General features: G+C 45.3%; 1 protein-coding gene across 2 annotated transcripts in view; it reads left to right on the top strand.

The window, feature by feature from the left end:
* Nucleotides 1–16,438, top strand: part of LOC106605561 (tight junction-associated protein 1) — a 147,995-nt gene extending 131,557 nt beyond the window's left edge. For both annotated transcript variants that reach the window (XM_045720119.1, XM_045720112.1), the window contains one exon: nt 13,141–16,438. In XM_045720119.1, coding sequence (XP_045576075.1) covers nt 13,141–14,640 — 1,500 coding nt within the window. In that variant the 3' untranslated portion in view covers nt 14,641–16,438. The remainder of the gene's footprint in view (nt 1–13,140) is intronic.
* Nucleotides 16,439–20,502: the final 4,064 nt, after the last annotated feature.

The raw sequence follows: 20,502 nt of genomic DNA, 5'->3' as shown, positions 1-20,502 counted from the left end.
CATTGGAGCCTGTGTAGTATGATTTTACCTCCTATATTGACCTTTTGTTTGTTTTAATGACTCTGCGGAGGTCATAGCTGGACTTGTTGTTCCTGTCCTCGTCCGTAGCCTCAGGGTTGTCTGCGAAATCCCTGTGTGCAGTAGCCCTGTCCTTTAGCGCCAACCTCCGTGTTAATCCAGGGCTTTTGATTGGGGAAGCAGCGAACCATCACTGTGGGAACAACGCTGCCGATTATTTTCCTAATGAAGCCGGTGACAGGTGGTTAACTCGTCAATGTTATCGGCGGAGTCTCGAAACATATTCCAATCAGCGCTAGGAAAGCAGTCCTGTTGCAAAATCTCTGATTCTGGTGACCATTTCTCACCTGAGCGAGTCACTGGTGCTTCCTGTTTGAGCTTCTGATGTAAACAGGAAGCAGGAGTACAGAGTTATGATCTGATTTGCCGAATGACAGCCGAGAGAGGGCCTTGTATGCTTGCTTGTGGGTAGTATAACAGTGGTCTAGGACTTAATCGCCCTAGTGGCGAAGAAGATTTGTTAATTGGAAGTTGGGCATCACATGTTAAACATTGCTGTCAATACTATCATGTTGGTTGTAAGAAATGAACAACTAGTGCTTATGTCTGGATACACTTGATTTGCAGTTAAGATTTGAATTACATTTCAAATGTAACAGTTTATTTATCATTCAGTTGAACAAAAAGTATAAACTCGTAGACGCCTAATTTTAGTGCCAAAGTCCGACCCTTTTCAGTGAATTTTAGCTACATCTTGGTCTCCACTACCTGTGATATTAACAATCCAATCCCTCTCAGTAAATGAGACAGTGTTTGAATGTGCACCTTAGGGATTTAAGTTATTTTCTCTCGTTCATTGATCCACAGGGCTACCTGCTGCTCGAACACCTTCAGTTAGTTAGTGTATGAATTGACGGTGCCGTCTTAATGTCTGATGCTCTGGTCTCCAGAGGACTATTACTGCCGATGTGACAACCATGTTGTCGCTGCAGGGCAGTGACTGCCAGCCAGGGCTATTTTAAAGGGATGTATAATTCTTGCCTGAATTCATACACTGCTCTGTTCGCTACATACTTCAGTCTGAGACTGCCATCGTTGAAGTTGTTTGTGGTGATATCGACACGAGGGGTGTTGTAGAAAACAAAGTCATCCCTGATTAGATCATGTCTAACTAATCAGAGGATCAAAGACACATTTTCAAAATGCCGCTTTACCTACGTGTGTCTTGGCTGTGGCCCAACCCATTGGTTTCTGGGAGGTTCAGACTAATTGCGGAGAAGAAACTAACGTCTGTGGGCATGGCGTAGCGTTTGGCCGGAGCAAGGAATTTTGGCAGCCAGGCAAGTGTAATTCATCTGAGCAGAAAATCAAATCAAATTTATTTATATAGCCCTTCGTACATCAGCTGATATCTCAAAGTGCTGTACAGAAACCCAGCCTAAAACCCCAAACAGCAAGCAATGCATGTGAAAGAAGCACGGTGGCTAGGAAAAACTCCCTAGGAAAAACTCCCTAGAAAGGCCAAAAACCTAGGAAGAAACCTAGAGAGGAACCAGGCTATGAGGGGTGGCCAGTCCTCTTCTGGCTGTGCCGGGTGGATATTATAATAGAACATGGTCAAGATGTTAAAATGTTCATAAATGACCAGCATTGTCAAATAATAATAATCATAGTAGTTGTCGAGGGTGCAACAAGCACGTCCGGTGAACAGGTCAGGGTTCCATAGCCGCAGGCAGAACAGTTGAAACTGGAGCAGCAGCACGGCCAGGTGGACTGGGGACAGCAAGGAGTCATCATGCCAGGTAGTCCTGAGGCATGGTCCTAGGGCTCAGGTCCTCAGAGAGAAAGAAAGAAAGAGAGAGAGAGAGAATTAGAGAGAGCATATTTAAATTCACACAGGACACCGGATAAGACAAGAGAAATACTCCAGATGTAACAGACTGACCCTAGCCCCCCGACACATAAACTACTGCAGCATAAATACTGGAGGCTGAGACAGGAGGGATCAGGAGACACTGTGGCCCCATCCGATGAAACCCCCAGACAGGGCCAAACAGGCAGGATATAACCCCACCCACTTTGCCAAAGCACAGCCCCCACACCACTAGAGGGATGTCTCCAACCACCAACTTACCGTCCTAAGACAAGGCCGAGTATAGCCCACAAAGATCTCCGCCAAGGCACAACCCAAGGGGGGGGCGCCAACCCAGACAGGAAGACCACGTCAGTGACTCAGCCCACTCAAGTGACGCACCCCTCCCATGGACGGCATGGAAGAACACCAGTACGCCAGTGACTCAGCCCCTGTAATAGGGTTAGAGGCAGAGAATCCCAGTGGAGACAGGGGAACCGGCAAGGCAGAGACAGCAATGGCGGTTCGTTGCTCCAGCCTTTCCATTCACCTTCACACTCCTGGGCCAGACTATACTTAATCATAGGACCTACTGAAGAGATAAGTCTTCAGTAAGGACTTAAAGGTTGAGACTGAGTCTGCGTCTCTCACATGGGTAGGCAGACCATTCCATAAAAATGGAGCTCTATAGGAGAAAGCCCTACCTCCAGCCGTTTGCTTAGAAATTCTAGGGACAATTAGGAGGCCTGCGTCTTGTGACCGTAGCGTACGTGTAGGTATGTACGGCAGGACCAAATCGGAAAGATAGGTAGGAGCAAGCCCATGTAATGCTTTGTAGGTTAGCAGTAAAACCTTGAAATCAGCCCTTGCCTTAACAGGAAGCCAGTGTAGGGAGGCTAGCACTGGAGTAATATGATCAAATTTTTTGGTTCTAGTCAGGATTCTAGCAGCCGTATTTAGCACTAACTGAAGTCTATTTAGTGCTTTATCCGGGTAGCCGGAAAGTAGAGCATTGCAGTAGTCCAGCCTAGAAGTAACAAAAGCATGGATTAATTTTTCTGCGTCATTTTTGGACAGAAAGTTTCAGATTTTTGCAATGTTACGTAGATGGAAAAAAGCTGTCCTTGAAACAGTCTTGATATGTTCTTCAAAAGAGAGATCAGGGTCCAGAGTAACGCCAAGGTCCTTCACAGTTTTATTTTAGACGACTGTACAACCATCCAGATTAATTGTCAGATTCAACAGAAGATCTCTTTGTTTCTTGGGACCTAGAACAAGCATCTCTGTTTTGTCCGAGTTTAAAAGTAGAAAGTTTGCAGCCATCCACTTCTTTATGTCTGAAACACAGGCTTCTAGCGAGGGCAATTTTGGGGCTTCACCATGTTTCATTGAAATGTACAGCTGTGTGTCGTCCGCATAGCAGTGAAATTTAACATTATGTTTTCGAATGACATCCCCAAGAGGTAAAATATATAGTGAAAACAATAGTGATCCTAAAACGGAACCTTGAGGAACACCGAAATGTACAATTGATTTGTCAGAGGACAAACCATTCACAGAGACAAACTGATATCTTTCCGACAGATAAGATCTAAACCAGGCCAGAACTTGTCCATGTAGACCAATTTGGGTTTCCAATCTCTCCAAAAGAATGTGGTGATCGATGGTATCAAAAGCGGCACTAAGATCTAGGAGCACGAGGACAGATACAGAGCCTCGGTCTGACGTCATTAAAAGGTCATTTACCACCTTCACAAGTGCAGTCTCAGTGCTATGATGGGGTCTAAAACCAGACTGAAGCGTTTCGTATACATTGTTTGTCTTCAAGAAGGCAGTGAGTTGCTGTGCAACAGCTTTTTCTAAAATTTTTGAGAGGAATGGAAGATTCGATATAGGCCGATTTAGTTTTTTATAATTTCTGGGTCAAGATTCGGCTTTTTCAAGAGAGGCTTTATTACTGCCACTTTTAGTGAGCTTGGTACACATCCGGTGGATAGAGAGCCGTTTATTATGTTCAACATAGGAGGGCCAAGCACAGGAAGCAGCTCTGTCAGTAGTTTAGTTGGAATAGGGTCCAGTATGCAGCTGGAGGCCATGATTATTTTCATCATTGTGTCAAGAGATATAGTACTAAAACACTTTAGTATCTCCCTTGATCCTAGGTCCTGGCAGAGTTGTGCAGACTCAGGACAATGGAGCTTTGGAGGAATACCCAGATTTAAAGAGGAGTCCGTAATTTGCTTTCTAATGATCATGACCTTTTCCTCAAAGAAGTTCATAAATTTATTACTGCTGAAGTGAAAGCCATCCTCCATTTGCGAATGCTGCTTTTTAGTTAGCTTTGCGACAGTATCAAAAATACATTTCGGATTGTTCTTATTTTCCTCAATTAAGTTAGAAAAATAGGATGATCAAGCAGCAGTGAGGGCTCTTCGATACTGCACGGTACTGTCTTTCCAAGCTAGTCGGAAGACTTCCAGTTTGGTGTGGCGCCATTTCCGTTCCAATTTTCTGGAAGCTTGCTTCAGAGCTCGTGTATTTTCTGTATACCAGGGAGCTAGTTTCTTATGACAGATGTTTTAAATTTTTAGGGGTGCAACTGCATCTAGGGTATTGCGCAAGGTTAAATTGAGTTCCTCGGTTAGGTGGTTAACTGATTTTTGTCCTCTGACGTCCTTGGGTAGGCAGAGGGAGTCTGGAAGGGCATCAAGGAATCTTTGGATTGTCTGAGAATTTATAGCACGACTTTTAATGCTCCTTGGTTGGGGTCTGAGCAGATTATTTGTTGCAATTGCAAACGCAATAAAATGGTGGTCCGATAATCCCGGATTATGAGGAAAAACATTAAGATCCACAACATTTATTCCATGGGACAAAACTAGGTCCAGAGTATGACTGTGGCAGTGAGTAGGTCCAGAGACATGTTGGACAAAACCCACTGAGTCGATGATGGCTCCGAAAGCCTTTTGGAGTGGGTCTGTGGACTTTTCCATGTGAATGTTAGTCACCAAAAATTAGAATATTATCTGCTATGACTAGAAGATCCGATAGGAATTCAGGGAACTCAGTGAGGAACACTGCATATGGCCCAGGAGGCCTGTAAACAGTAGCTATAAAAAGTGAGTGAGTAGGCTGCATAGATTTCATGACTAGAAGCTCAAAAGACAAAAACGTCATTTTTGGGGGGGGTAAATTGAAATTTGCTATCGTAAATGTTAGCAACACCTCCGCCTTTTCCGGATGCACGGGGGGTATGGTCACTAGTGTAACCAGGGGGTGAGGCCTCATTTAACACAGTAAATTCATCAGGCTTAAGCCATGTTTCAGTCAGGCCAATCACATCAAGATTATGATCAGTGATTAGTTAATTGACTGTAACTGCCTTGGAAGTGAGGGATCTAACATTAAGTAACCCAATTTTGAGATGTGAGGTATCACAATCTCTTTCAATAATGGCAGGAATGGAGGAGGTTTTTATACTAGTGAGATTGCTAAAGCGAACACCGCCATTTTTAATTTTGCCCAACCTAGATCGAGGCCCAGACACGGTCTCAATGGGGAAAGCTGAGCTGACTACGCTGACTGTGCTAGTGGCAGACTCCACTAAGCTGGCAGGCTGGCTAACAGCCTGCTGCCTGGCCTGCACCCTATTTCATTGTGGAGCTAGAGGAGTTAGAGCCCTGTCTATGTTCGTAGATAAGATGAGAGCACCCCTCCAGCTAGGATGGAGTCCGTCACTCCTCAACAGGCCAGGCTTGGTCCTGTTTGTGGGTGAGTCCCAGAAAGAGGGCCAATTATCTACAAATTCTATCTTTTGGGAGGGGCAGAACACAGTTTTCAACCAGCGATTGAGTTGTGAGACTCTGCTGTAGAGCTCATCACTCCCCCTAACTGGGAGGGGGCCAGAGACAATTAATCGATGCCGACACATCTTTCTAGCTGATTTACACGCTGAAGCTATGTTGCGCTTGGTGACCTCTGACTGTTTCATCCTAACATCGTTGGTGCCGACGTGGATAACAATATCTCTATACTCTCTACACTCGCCAGTTTTAGCTTTAGCCAGCACCGTCTTTAGATTAGCCTTAACGTCGGTAGCCCTGCCCCCTGGTAAACAGTGTATGATCGCTGGATGATTAGTTTTAAGTCTAATACTGCGGGTAATGGAGTCGCCAATGACTAGGGTTTTCAATTTGTCAGAGCTAATGGTGGGAGCCGTCGGCGTCTCAGACCCCACAACGGGAGGAGTAGAGACCAGAGAAGTCTCGGCCTCCGACTCCGGCTCGCTTAATGGGGAGAACCGGTTGAAAGTTTCTGTCGGCTGAATAAGCGACACCGGTTGAGCATTCCTACAGCGTTTCCCTCCAGAAGCCATGAGAAAGATGAAGAATGATCTCCCAGTCCTGCCATAATTGAATACTGGCTGGGAAACCCAACAATCTGCCACAAGCTGCCGATCTGTTTGCACACCTCATTTTATTCCTTTGTTTTATGATCAGTTTATTTATTTGGGAACTATTTTATTCTCTATTTGTCAAGCATTAGTTGAAAGAGTGAGCGTTTTGCTTACCTGGTGGTTCTACACCAAAGGCAACTTTTGTACTTAAACACACATTTCACATGATCTACTTTAAACTTCTCAAGTATTCAAATGCATCCAGATTCAGCAGCTAGTTCAAACACTTGCTGATTGCATGTACTCATGCTCTTATTCAACAAGTGAGCTAGCAATTTACCACTTCATTTTGTCTGAGCTTGTGAGACTGATTTGGTAATATACAGTATATGCCACTTAAGTTTTTTCCCATGCGACATCCCCCTAGAGTCAAAATCGGGGGGGGGGCTGTTTTAAGATGGTCATACCAATAATCATTTAGCCATTTGATTTAGAATTTTAGGAGCCCTTTAGGTGTGTGTGTATATATATTAAAACATTATTTGATGGAACATTGAATCAGGCTTTACTACTATTACCCCATAGAAATGCATTGAATAACAGATTCATACATGGAAAAATAGATAGTCAAAGGATGTTTGTTTTCAAGTCTCTCTCCTATATCTGAGCGATATAAGAAAGATCATGAAACTACTTTAAAAAAGGTTTTACACATATTTAACCCCTTTTTTATATGCACTAAACTACCTCCATACTTCCATTCATTTTTTAAACTGGTCCCGGGCTATATTCAGTCGAGTCTTGTGAGGCTTGTGGGCGTCCTAGAGCAAAACAACCGTTCGGACGCCACAGATGTTTTCATGGCCAATTTTGGGGACATCTCATGGTCTGACAAACACTGCTGTAGCTCTGCCACCTTTCACCGCAGATGGGGCAGGCCAACATCGGCGGAGGCAGTGAATTGAGACGCAGCCCATGCAAAACTGAGATCTCTACTTTAAACAGGCAGATTTCTATGTGGATTTTTTTATTACGCTAGTTAGATTTTCGCGGGGCCGTGGACATCAACTGTAGGGGGTTTGGTACAATGAGTGCATTCATTTGTAGTATCTTGGCATTTCAAACATCTTAGCACTGCTAGCGCCAACCTCTTACCAACTAAGCCACTCAGGACCTAGATGAAAACATAGTCGCAGAAAGTGGTAGTTCTTGAAATGGGTCTACAGACTAAGATCCAATTGCTGCAGTGAGCTATTTTTGCAAATACTAAACAAGTGAAGTGCCTTGAAGATTACATATTTTTGAAAATCAAAGCATTGGCCATAAGGCAATGTCCCCTTGACAGTCCTTATCCATTATGAGAGAAAAAGTAAGACCGAGAGGAAGCATGATAAAAGTACACCAAAAGGAAACCTGGATAACCATGGTTATAGAGTCCTCCTTGCAAAAGATCTGGCAGTATGGACATGGAGAGGCAAGCGGGCAGAGAGACAAACAGGTTGGCAGGCAGAAAGCATTGAGTCATCCTGTGTCCAAGTGAGCTGCTCCCTAGGAGGGGGTCGGAAAAGTAGCCGTGTATACAAATCATCTTATCAGGCAGGCAGCAGCCATCTGTGGGAGATTTGATGGATTCTGAAGATTGGCTAAGGAAACACAAGTAAATTATACAGCATGGCAGGAGTTGCCCAGCAGCCCAGTCCTGAAGCTTATCACTAGAGTGGGTTGGCTGTCTGTGAGCACCAATTCGCACTGCTGCACATGTGATTGTTCTGAGAAAGCTATGCTTTTGTCTCCCCAGGCATTATGCCATATATAGTATACCCACTTTGCCTCAAACTGTTCCGCTGTTGTTGAGGTTATGCGTATTGGTATAATTTGCAGTGAGTAAGCGGTTAGTACAATAGCATGTAAAATGACCATGTCTGTGGCTATCAATGGACCCATGCAGATTTGCATCACAATGGTTGTCTGCAGTGCTTATAATAATACAGCCAATGTTCTATAGGAAAGAATGGTGCTAAAAAAAGGTCTCTCACTCACTGAAGAATGAAAGACTTCTTGCTACAGCTATTGTGTGCCTTTTTAGTTAAGGCTCTATAACACAGTACTGTTCAGTCGTGGCCAAAAGTTTTGAGAATGACACAAATATTAATTTTCACCAAGTCTGCTGCCTCAGTGTCGTTAGATATTTTTGTCAGATGTTACTATGGAATACTGAAGTATAATTACAAGCATTTCATAAGTGTCAAATGCTTTTATTGACAATTTCATGAAGTTGACGCCATGAGTCAATATTTGCAGTGTTGACCCGTCTTTTTCAAGACCTCTGCAATCCGCCCTGGCATGCTGTCAATTAACTTATGGGCTACATCCTGACTGATGGCAGCCCATTCTTGCATAATCAATGCTTGGAGTTTGTCAGAATTTGTGGGGTTTTGTTTGTCCACCCGCCTCTTGAGGATTGACCACAAGTTCTCAATGGGATTAAGGTCTGGGGAGTTTCCTGGCCATGGACCCAAAATATCAATGTTTTGTTCCCCGAGCCACTTAGTTATCACTTTTGTCTTATGGCAAGGTGCTCCATCATGCTGGAAAAGGCATTGTTCGTCACCAAACTGTTCCTGGATGGTTGGGAGAAGTTGCTCTCGGAGGATGTGTTGGTACCATTCTTTATTCATGGCTGTATTCTTAGGCAAAATTGTGAGTGAGCCCACTCCCTTGGCTGAGAAGCAACCTCACACAAGAATGGTCTCAGGATGCTTTACTGTTGGCATGACACAGGACTGATGGTAGCGCTCACCTTGTCTTCTCCAGACAAGCTTTTTTCCGGATGCCCCAAACAATCGGAAAGGGTGTTCATCAGAGAAAATTACTTTACCTCAGTCCTCAGCAGTCCAATCCCTGTACCTTTTGCAGAATATCAGTCTGTCCCTGATGTTTTTCCTGGAGAGAAGTGGCTTCTTTACTGCCCTTCTTGACACCAGGCCATCCTCCAAAAGTCTTCACCTCACTGTGCGTGCAGATGCACTCACACCTGCCTGCTGCCATTCCTGAGCAAGCTCTGTACTGGTGGTGCCCCGATCCCAGCCCTGGCGCTTGCTGGACTTTCTTGGGCGCCCTGAAGCCTTCTTCACAACAATTGAACCGCTCTCCTTGAAGTTCTTGATGATCCGATAAATGGTTGATTTAGGTGCAATCTTACTGGCAGCAATATCCTTGCCTGTGAAGCCCTTTTTGTGCAAAGCAAAGATGACGGCACGTGTTTCCTTGCAGGTAACCATGGTTGACAGAGGAAGAACAATGATTCCAAGCACCACCCTCCTTTTGAAGCTTCCAGTCTGTTATTCAAACTCAATCAGCATGACAGAGTGATCTCCAGCCTTGTCCTCGTCAACACTCACACCTGTGTTAACGAGAGAATCACTGACATGTCAGCTGGTCCTTTTGTGGCAGGGCTGAAATGCAGTGGAATTTTTTTTGGGGGGGGATTCAGTTCATTTGCATGGCAAAGAGGGACTTTGTAATGAATTGCAATTCATCTGATCACTCTTCATAACATTATAGTATATGCAAATTGCCATAGAAACTGAGGCAGCAGACTTTGTGAAAATTCATGTGTGTCATTCTCAAAACTTTTGGCCACGACTGTATATAACCTTTGTGTGCACATGGATGTGATACAGGAGCTGCTTGTAAGCTCGTCATGAACCATGACTCTTGGCAGCTTGTTTGATTGCTATACGTAATTGGGCAGAGGTCAGGGCTATGTCGTGTAAAATTCTGACCGGTAGAGGAGTCACCTGGCAGCCCTATACAGTTGTATTGATCCTGCCTGGTCCACCCCGCTGACCAGAGGAAGTGAAGGGGAGGCGGGCGTGCCGATCGTTGCTCACCAGGATCGTTAGGGCTTAAGCGAGCGGGGACTGTGGAATCGCTTATTCTCTCTCTGCCCATTTTCCACATATCAATATCACAGCCTTGGCTCGTCACGCCCAGTATCACCGTGATAGAAGGGCCCTAGATGCCGGCCTTTTTTTCCTTTACTTTCAAACCTCACTTTCTTTCTTTCTCATCCCCCTTCAAGTATCTCATTGGAGGTGAGCCTTTATTTTTCTTGTTCTCTCTGCTTTTTGTTCCTGTGAACATGGAGTCAGGGACAAGGAGACATTTGGTGGCCAGGGAAGAAAGGCAGCAGGAGACGGTCTCCTTCACAGCGCTGACTGAAGTTTAGATAGATCCCACTGTTCTCTTCCATTCACATATCAAGCATCAGACACCCCAGTGATGTCTAACCTGGCAGCCGTGTGTTAGTGTCATTCACTGCTCTTACACAGGGAGACTTATCCACAGGATCACAGCAGCTCTTTTAGAAATCATCTGGAACTGTAATTGACGCCACTCGTATCCCACTGAGATGTGCCGCTTTCTAATTTGGATCGGAGCACAAAGTCCTTGCATGGGAGTGATATGAGCGCTAAGTCTTTGCCACTCGGTTATTAGGGAAAGTTAAAGCTTAATGCATTTGACATGAGAATCTAAATACTCCCACTGCGAGCTCTTAGAGTGGAATCACATGCTGTTTAAAAGCACAGCAAGACGGGAAAGATTTGTCAGCCCTTGTGAGATGCATATTTTTAAAGGCCAAGTGCAGTCAAAACGTGATTTTCATGTGTTTTATACACTGCTCAAAAAAATAAAGGGAACACTAAAATAACACATCCTAGATCTGAATGAATGAAATAACCTTATTAAATACTTTTTTCTTTACATAGTTGAATGTGCTGACAACAAAATCACACAAATAATCAATGATAATCCAATTTATCAACCCATGGAGGTCTGGATTTGGAGTCACACTCAAAATTAAAGTAGAAAACCACACTACAGGCTGATCCAACTTTGATGTAATGTCCTTAAAACAAGTCAAAATGAGGCTCAGTAGTGTGTGTGGCCTCCACGTGCCTGTATGACCTCCCTACAATGCCTGGGCATGCTCCTGATGAGGTGGCGGATGGTCTCCTGAGGGATCTCCTCCCAGACCTGGACTAAAGCATCCGCCAACTCCTGGACAGTCTGTGGTGCAACGTGGCGTTGGTGGATGGAGCGAGACATGACGTCCCAGATGTGCTCAATTGGATTCAGGTCTGGGGAATGGGCGGGCCAGTCCATAGCATCAATGCCTTCCTCTTGCAGGAACTGCTGACACACTCCAGCCACATGAGGTCTAGCATTGTCTTGCATTAGGAGGAACCCAGGGCCAACTGCACCAGCATATGGTCTCACAAGGGGTCTGAGGATCTCATCTCGGTACCTAATGGCAGTCAGGCTACCTCTGGCGAGCACATGGAGTGCTGTGCGGCCCCCCAAAGAAATGCCAGCCCACACCATGACTGACCCACCGCCAAACCGGTCATGCTGGAGGATGTTGCAGGCAGCAGAGCGTTCTCCACAGAGTCTCCAGACTCTGTCACGTCTGTCACGTGCTCAGTGTGAACCTGCTTTCATCTGTGAAGAGCACAGGGCGCCAGTGGCGAATTTGCCAATCTTGATGTTCTCTGGCAAATGCCAAACGTCCTGCACGGTGTTGGGCTGTAAGCACAACCCCCACCTGTGGACGTCGGGCCCTCATACCACCCTCATGGAGTCTGTTTCTGACCGTTTGAGCAGACACATGCACATTTGTGGCCTGCTGGAGGTCATTTTGCAGGGCTCTGGCAGTGCTCCTCCTTGCACAAAGGCGGAGGTAGCGGTCCTGCTGCTGGGTTGTTGCCCTCCTACGGCCTCTTCCACGTCTCCTGATGTACTGTTCTGTCTCCTAGTAGCGCCTCCATGCTCTGGACGCTACGCTGACAGACACAGCAAACCTTCATGCCACAGCTCGCATTGATGTGCCATCCTGGATGAGCTGCACTACCTGAGCCACTTGTGTGGGTTGTAGACTCCGTCTCATGCTACCACTAGAGTAAAAGCACCGCCAGCATTCAAAAGTGACCAAAATATCAGCCAGGAAGCATAGGAACTGAGAAGTGGTCTGTGTTCACCACCTGTAGAACCACTCCTTTATTGGAGGTGTCTTGCTAATTGCCTATAATTTCCACCTGTTGTCTATTCCATTTGCACAACAGCATGTGAAATGTATTGTCAATCAGTGTTGCTTCCTAAGTGGAGAAGTTTGATTTCACAGAAGTGTGATTGACTTGGAGTTACATTGTTGTTTAAGTGTTCCCTTTATTTTTTTGAGCAGTATATATATATTTCCACACTGAGGTTGGAATAATACTGTGAAATTGTGAAAATGATAATGCCCTTTTTAGTGTAAGAGCTGTTTGACTGGCAAGAATTTCAGCCTGTTTTGGTGGGTTGGAATTTACATGACCAATAAGAAAGAGTTCCAAAATTCTCTGCCAATAACAGCAAGTTTTCAGTTTTCCCCTCCCCACCTAACTTCCAGACAGTCCTAGCAAAATTCTTGCTTGAGAAATTGCTCTTCGCAAAGAAGCTATTTTTGTTTTCTTTTTGACCATTTTCAATTGAAAACAATCACAGTACGGTACTTAATTGTCACCTAGAAATGATTTGATATTGAGATAAAAACAGCTGCATTGAACCTTTTTAAAGTTGTTCCAGTTAATTGAGGGAATTGTTAGAGACTGCAGGTGGGGGAGTTGTTCTCATTATTAAGTAACATGTTTTCTTTGCAAGTTACATCTAATATTAAGTACTTTAGTGTACCACGGGACTCTAGTTTTAAAGTAGCTTTAAAGTTCAGAAATTCACTCAGTTTGACACGCCTGTGACTTTTGATTTTAACGTGATGTCTTTGCCCGTCTGTGAAACCTGTCACGTTTTGTGTTCGTCTTCTCTTGTCTTCCAGCTGCCCTATGAGCTGCAGGACATGGTGAACAAGCACATGAAGGCCAGTCTGCCGGATAAGAGTTCCCAGGGGGCCCAGGGCCAGGACTCCGACACCATGAGCCTGACTCCCGCCGACGTGGTGCCCACCTCAGTCATTGCCCGCATCCTGGAGAAGCCTGAGCCTCTGGTGCTCAACTCTGCCCAGTCCAGCAGCAGCGCAGGCCGGCCCCAGGCAGAGGACGTGTTTGTGCATGTGGACATGACTGGGCACCAGGCAGGAGGAGGGGGTAGAGAGAACGGGGGTCCCGGTCACAGCAGCAGGGCCCCAGCCCAGAGCAGCCAGGCCCAGGAGCTCCTCCAGCAGAATGGCATGTGTCGGAGCCAGAGCAGCCTGTCAGCAGACGGCCAATCAGGAGAGGAGGGTAGAGAGGGTGGTGCCTTCGAGAAGCTCAACCCCTACCCAGCCCCCCCTCCGCCCCACCCCCTCTATCCCGGCCGCAAGGTGATCGAGTTCTCCTCGGACGACAAGGTGAAGATCCCCAAGAACAGCCCCCTGCCCAACTGCACCTACGCAACGCGCCAGGCCATCTCCCTCAGCTTGGTGCAGAACGACGAGGAGAACGAGCGCCAGCGCACCGTGCCAAACAGCCCCGCCGTGTCGGACGGGGGCTGGCGATCTGGGACGTCGTCCTCCTCAGGGGGAGGGGGGCAGCGTGACCCCTGCCGCACCCCTACTCAGCTAGACACAGCAGACCCCCTCTCCAACCAGTCCAGCCCCTTTAGCAGCCCCCCTCAGCCCCCCAGCGCCTTTGCCAGCTCAGGTAGCTCTGAGGAGGACCTGCTGGCCAACTGGCAGCGCATGTTTGTGGAGAAGATGGCACCACCCTCTGACGGCACCCTGGTCAACCGCACCTCCTTCAGCAGCGAGACGGTCAAGGACCTGGAGAGGACCCGGACCGGCAAGCCAGTGGGCGGGGGTTCCGACAGGGGGGCGCTACGGGGGGCCTACTCGGACGGGGAGGAGGGGTCCTCCACCCGCAGCTGGACAGCAAGCCGAGAGTCCAGCCTGGACACTGACACCAGCAGCATGGCTGACCTCCGCACCAGGAGGGGGCATTACGGAGCAGACTTCTCCACAGAGGAGAGCGAGCAACTGCTGATGGCCCTGGACCCACTGGACAACGACCGAGACAACACCAGTGGCGACACCGTGTCAACGGCCATCACCGTGGAGACCAGCCCGGCGGAGGCAAAGAGGAATGATTTTGTGGACGAGACTGGGTCTGTAGGCAGCTCTGCAGAGGAGAGAGACATCCTGCCACAGGACTTCCCCGTCATAGCCCCCCGGGTCCTGGCAGGGCTAGAGGACTACACAAAGAACACCCCTCCCCTTTCCGCAAACTCCTCCACTTCCACCCCCGGCCGACCCCTGAAGAGCCCAAAGAGGATGGGAGTCCACCACCTGCACCGCAAAGACAGCCTGACCCGGGCACAGGAGCATGGTAACCTGCTGGACTGAGACTAGGGGACTTTTCTCCTCTCACTTCATCTGTCGTCTGACCGACTAACTCTTCTCTGGTCTGTGGACTCTTTATCTTACCAGAAAAGAGAGCGATGATTCGTGTTGGTCCTTCCTTTGTCTGTGCTGCTGTCTCTCATGAGTTTAGTCAGGAAATACACACATGCTCTACTAACCACATTCAAGAGCTGACTGTTCTTTAGAAGATATGTGCGATGCCTGGCTGCCGGTTGAATGGTAAAGTTTGCGGCGTTCTTTCCTTTGTTTTCCACTGTAAACCGCAATCTGCTCCAATAGCAGAACAAAGGGTCCTACAGGGGTATCTGAATGAGGTTAGTTTTCTGTCTCTCAAACACTCCAAAACTGTTGCAGAGAGGAGAATGGTGACTACAGGAGAGCCATGCAGGGCCATTTCCTGTGTGTAAACATCCAGCCAGTGTGTGTTCTAATGGAACAGCCCAGATAGTGCAACGTTTCATCTCGTCACTTGAGAGGATCGGCGATATGCAGGATGGATGGAGTTGTTGCCTTCTCCCTTGTTTGTTCTCTTTTGCCCTGGATCCCCCCCCAGAGAAATTATATGTCATGCAGGAATCTGATAACATGAGAACTTTACCTCCATCTCTGAATGGACGAATGGTGAAGAGGGAAAGCACTTGCAAGCGCATGCTGTTGTCTGGTGTGAGTGGATGGTGGAACGGACCCCCACACACTCTCAGTGCCTATCCCTCTCTGTCTGAGGGGGTTTCTAACCCCCCAATTCCCAGAAAATATCTATTCTGATGCCCCTCTGAAGCACCTGAAGTGTGCAGCAGTCTGTTGAGCACCCACTCTTAAGGGCTCTCTTCTCTGTAATTGGTCAACTACACAAGAACTAGGAAGGTCACCCTCAATGAATTCCTGAAATTGTAGGTCTCACTCAAGTTTATTTTCTCAATAACAGAAATACAGTTTTCATTGATTTTTAATTGTTTGATTTTGTCTTTCTATTATCGTAAGTCTTACTGTTTATTTCTTCAATCACTTCTTCATTGAAATCATTTTGATTTTGACATTTAGATTATGTAACTATTTTATGGCTGAGGTCTGGACATGTTATGATGTTGACGATTGAAAACAGTCAAAGTATTTCTATTCGCTTTCACTTTTGTTCTGTTATTGATTTGTCATTGGATTTAGTCATCTGTATTTTCATTTCAAGAAACAAACAGGCCTATAGTTCTATTGTTAACTCTGGTACTTTACATGCTGTATTACTAAGGAAGACCTAAATGGCATGAAACAGTGTCTCAGAAGAACCACGACAACCTTCAAAGCATTTCTGTGGATGTGTTAGGAAATATTCACTGGGCCCTGGGGGGAGGGAATAATTCTCCTTGAAGATGCCTTCAATTCTCATTGTGTACCACTTCTGTTAGCAATGTATTCTGTAACAAAAGTATGTTTCCAGAATATCAATGTGACAAGGAATTATCGAAGGCTAAAGGCCTGCATGGTATGACTGGGCTGGTTGATGAGATTTTTGGTATTTCTTTAGTATTGACAATTTCCTGATCAGGAAAGTATTTTTGTTGGTGTATTACTCAGTCTCCGTTGTGGGGGTTCACAGAGGATGTTATACTAGTAACTAGTAAACTGTGAAGAGGAGAATGATTTGATGTTTTTCTCTGTGTTCAGCCAACCTTTTAAGTATTTCATCAGTTTGCTTATCAGATGTCCCCAATGCAAAGTTGTTTTAATCTTTGGCCCTGTATAAATACATAATTTACCTAATATAAATACCTAATCTGAAATGTAATCATGGCTTTACAATATGTAGTGTTTATTTTCGCGTTTTTGGTCCATTTTCATCTACATGCTTTCGTATGGATAGGAAATATTGATTCATTCAAGAGATTATAATTTTTGTGATTTTATGGATTGATTTTTGATTGTGTGCATGTGTTCCTTTGGACTTTCATTTGGTCCAGTATATTCAATTGACTTATCGTTCTGTATTTAGCAATGTTGAATTTGTCTTAATTGTATTCCATAAAATGTGTTCAGCATCAGACATTCTCTATGTACAGTTGAAGTCGGAAGTTTACATACATTTAGGTTGGAGTCATTAAATTTCTTTTTCAACCACTCCACAAATTTCTTGTTAACAAACTATAGTTTTGGCAAGTCAGTTAGGACATCTACTTTCTGCATGACACAAGTAATTTTTCCGACAATTGTTTACAGGCAGATTATTTCACTTAAAATTCACTGTATCACAATTCCAGTGGGTCAGAAGTTTACATAGAATAAGATGACTGTGACTTTAAACAGCTTGGAAAATTCCAGAAAATGTCATGGCTTTAGAAGCTTCTGATAGGCTAATTGCATCATTTGAGTCAATTGGAGGTGTAGCTGTGGATGTATTTCAAGGCCTACCTTCAAACTCAGTGCCTCTTTGCTTGACATCATGGGAAAAAGGTACCAAGGTACCACGTTCATCTGTACAAACAATAGTACACAAGTATAAACACCATGGAATCACAAAGCCGTCATACTGCTCAGGAAGGAGACGCGTTCTGTCTCTTAGAGATGAACGTACTTTGGTGCGAAAAGTGCAAATCAATCCAAGAACAACAGCAAAGGACCTTGTGAAGATGCTGGAGGAAACGGGTACAAAAGTATCTATATCCACAGTAAAACGAGTCCTATATCGACATAACCTGAAAGGCCGCTCAGCAAGGAAGAAGCCACTGCTCCGAAACCCCCATAAAAAGACAGACTACGGTTTACAACTGCACATGGGGACAAAGATCGTACTTTTAGGAGAAATGTCCTCTGGTCTGGTGAAACAAAACTAGAACTGTTTGGCCATAATGACCATCGTTATGTTTGGAGGAAAAAGGGGGATGCTTGCAAGCCGAAGAACAGCATCCCAACCGTGAAGCACGGGGGTGGCAGCATCATGATGTGTGGGTGCTTTGCTGCAGGAGGGACTGGTGCACTTCACAAAATAGATGGCATCATGAGGATGGACATTTTTGTGGATATATTGAAGCAACATCTGAAGACATCAGTCAGGAAGTTTAAGCTTAGTCGCAAATGGGTCTTCCAAATGGACAATGACCCCAAGCATAATTCCAAAGTTGTGACAAAATGGCTTTAGGACAACAAAGTCAAGGTATTGGAGTGGCCATCACAAAGCCCTGACCTCAATCCCATAGAAAATGTGTGGGCAGAAGTGAAAAAGCGTTTGCGAGCAAGGAGGCTTAAAAACCAGACTCAGTTACACCAGCTCTGTCAGGAGGAATGGGACAAAATTCACCCAACTTATTGTGGGAAGCTTGTGGAAGGCTACCTCAAACGTTTGATCCAAGTTAAACAATTTAAAGGCAATGCTACCAAATACTAATTGAGTGTATGTAAACTTCTGACCCACTGGGAATGTGATGAAGGAAATAAAAGCTGAAATAAATCATTCTCTCTACTATTATTCTGACATTTCACATTCTTAAAATAAAGTGGTGATCCTAACTGACCTAAGACAGGGAATTTTTATTAGGATTAAATGTCAGGATTTGTGAAAAACTGAGTTTAAGTGTATTTGGCTAAGGTGTATGTAAACTTCCGACTTCAACTGTAGCTATAATACATAATAAGGATGATTGACTGAGGCAAAAGTCTGAATTTTCATTTATGTAATTGTTTGCCTTTCTAATGTCTCTTTGATTGCGTTGTTATGAGGTCGGATACAGTCCTGCTGTTTTATTGATCCCGGATTGACAGCTCACAGTGAAAGCCCTTCAGTATAAGGCAGTAATCCAGTATGAAGTCACACGCCTCATGCAGTGTTCTTAACTCTCCGAGTCAGACTCTAAGCCATCTGCTTGTATTTGTTCATGCCACCCTCTGTGGGCTGAAGACAGTGTAATATATACAGTGCATTCTGAAAATATTCAGACCCCTTCACTTTTTCCACATTTTGTTACGTTACAGCCTTTTTCTAAAATGGATTAAATCGTTTTTTTGCCCCTCATCAATCTACACACAATACCTCATAATGACAAAACAAAAACAGGTTTTTAGATTTTTTTTTTGCAAATGTATTAAAAATAAAAAACGGATATCACTTACATAAGTATTCAGACCCTTTACTCAGTACTTTGTTGATGCACCTTTGGCAGCGATTACAGCCTCGTATGACGCTACAAGCTTGGCAAACCTGTATATGGGGAGTTTCTTCCATTCTTCTCTGCAGATTCTCTCAAGCTCTGTCAGGTTGAATGGGGAGCGTCGCTGTACAGCTTTTTTCAGGTCTCTCCAGAGATGTTCGATCCGGTTCAAGTCCGGGCTCTGGCTGGGCCACTAAAGGGCAGTCAGAGTCTTGTCCCGAAGCTACTCCTGCGTTGTCTTGGCTGTGTGCTTAGGGTCGTTGTCCTGTTGGAAGGTGAACCTTCGCCCCAGTCTGAGGTCTGTGACACTAGGCATTCAGGTCAATGAGTTCAATCTGGGTTTCAACAGACCGCTCTGGAGCAGGTTTTAATCAAGACTCTCTCTGTACTTTGCTCTGTTCATCTTTTCCTTGATCCTGACTAGTCTCCCAGTCTCTGCCGCTGAAAAACATCCCCACAGCCTGGCCACTCTACAATAAAGGCCTGATTGGTGGCGTGCTGCGGAGATGGTTGTTCTTCTGGAAGGTTCTCTCATCTCCACAGATGAACTCTGGTGCACTGTCAGAGTGACCACCTTCCTGACCAAGGCCCTTCTCCCCCAATTGCTCAGTTTGGCCGGGCGGCCTGCTCTAGGAAGAGCTTGGTGGTTCCAAACTTCTTCCATTTAAGAATGATGGAGGCCACTGTGTTCTTAGGGACCTTCCATCCTGCAGAAATGTTTTGGTACCTTTCCCAGATCTGTGCCTCGACACAATCCTGTCTCTGAGCTCTACGGACAATTCCTTCGACCTCATGGCTTTGTTTTTGCTCTGACATGCACTGTCAACTGTGGGACCTTATATAGACAGGGGTGTGCCTTTCCAGATCATGTCCAATCAATTGAATTTACCACAGGTGGACTCCAAGTTGTAGAAACATCTCAATGATGATCAATGGAAACAGGATGCACTGGAGCTCAATTTCAAGTCTCAAAGCAAAGGTTCTGTATAGTTATGTAAATACGGTATTTCTGTTTGTTTTTCATTTGGAACAATTTCTAAAAACCTGTTTTCGCTTTGTCATTATGGGGTATTGTGTGTAGATTGATGAGGAAAAACATTTATTTAATCCATTTTAGAATAAGGCTGTAACATAACAAAATGTGAAAAGTGAAGGGGTCTGAGTACTTTCAGAATGCACTGCACTTACATTTTGAAGACAAATGAAATGATCAAAGATGATAAATGCAACAGCACTTCATGATTACGACTGAGGGCTTTTGCCAAGTACTGTGTTTCCACAAGGTTAGAAAAGATGCGCCAGTAAACTCTGTCCATACAATGCCCTCCCTCCCACCTAATTCTGATCTGGAACAGACGCCACCTAGAAATATTCATCCTTGATGTCTCTTGAGCCTGCCTCCTCACTATATATGTATAGATGTGGGTCTTAGTCCCCCCCCCTGTCTAAACCTCTATTCTTAGACCAACAAGTAAAAGCCACATATCAAGGAACTGGCAACATTGTGCTGTAAAGGACTGTACCGCCGCCAGTCACTGGGGTCATACGAGGTAACTGTGTTCCCTCCAGAGCGAGATGAGTCACCAGATCCCGGTATAAAGTCTCTCCACATACTATATCCAACACGCTGGAGGCTTTCTGCTGCACTCCTGGTCCCTGAATAATTCAACACCATTTTCTTCAGTGTAACAGACCGGGACCCTGGATTGCG

Source organism: Salmo salar, chromosome ssa01, assembly GCF_905237065.1.
Source record: "Salmo salar chromosome ssa01, Ssal_v3.1, whole genome shotgun sequence".
Lineage (NCBI taxonomy): Eukaryota > Metazoa > Chordata > Actinopteri > Salmoniformes > Salmonidae > Salmo > Salmo salar.
The sequence above is the reverse complement of the archived record's forward strand: the minus strand, read 5'-3'. Positions and strand labels throughout refer to the sequence as shown.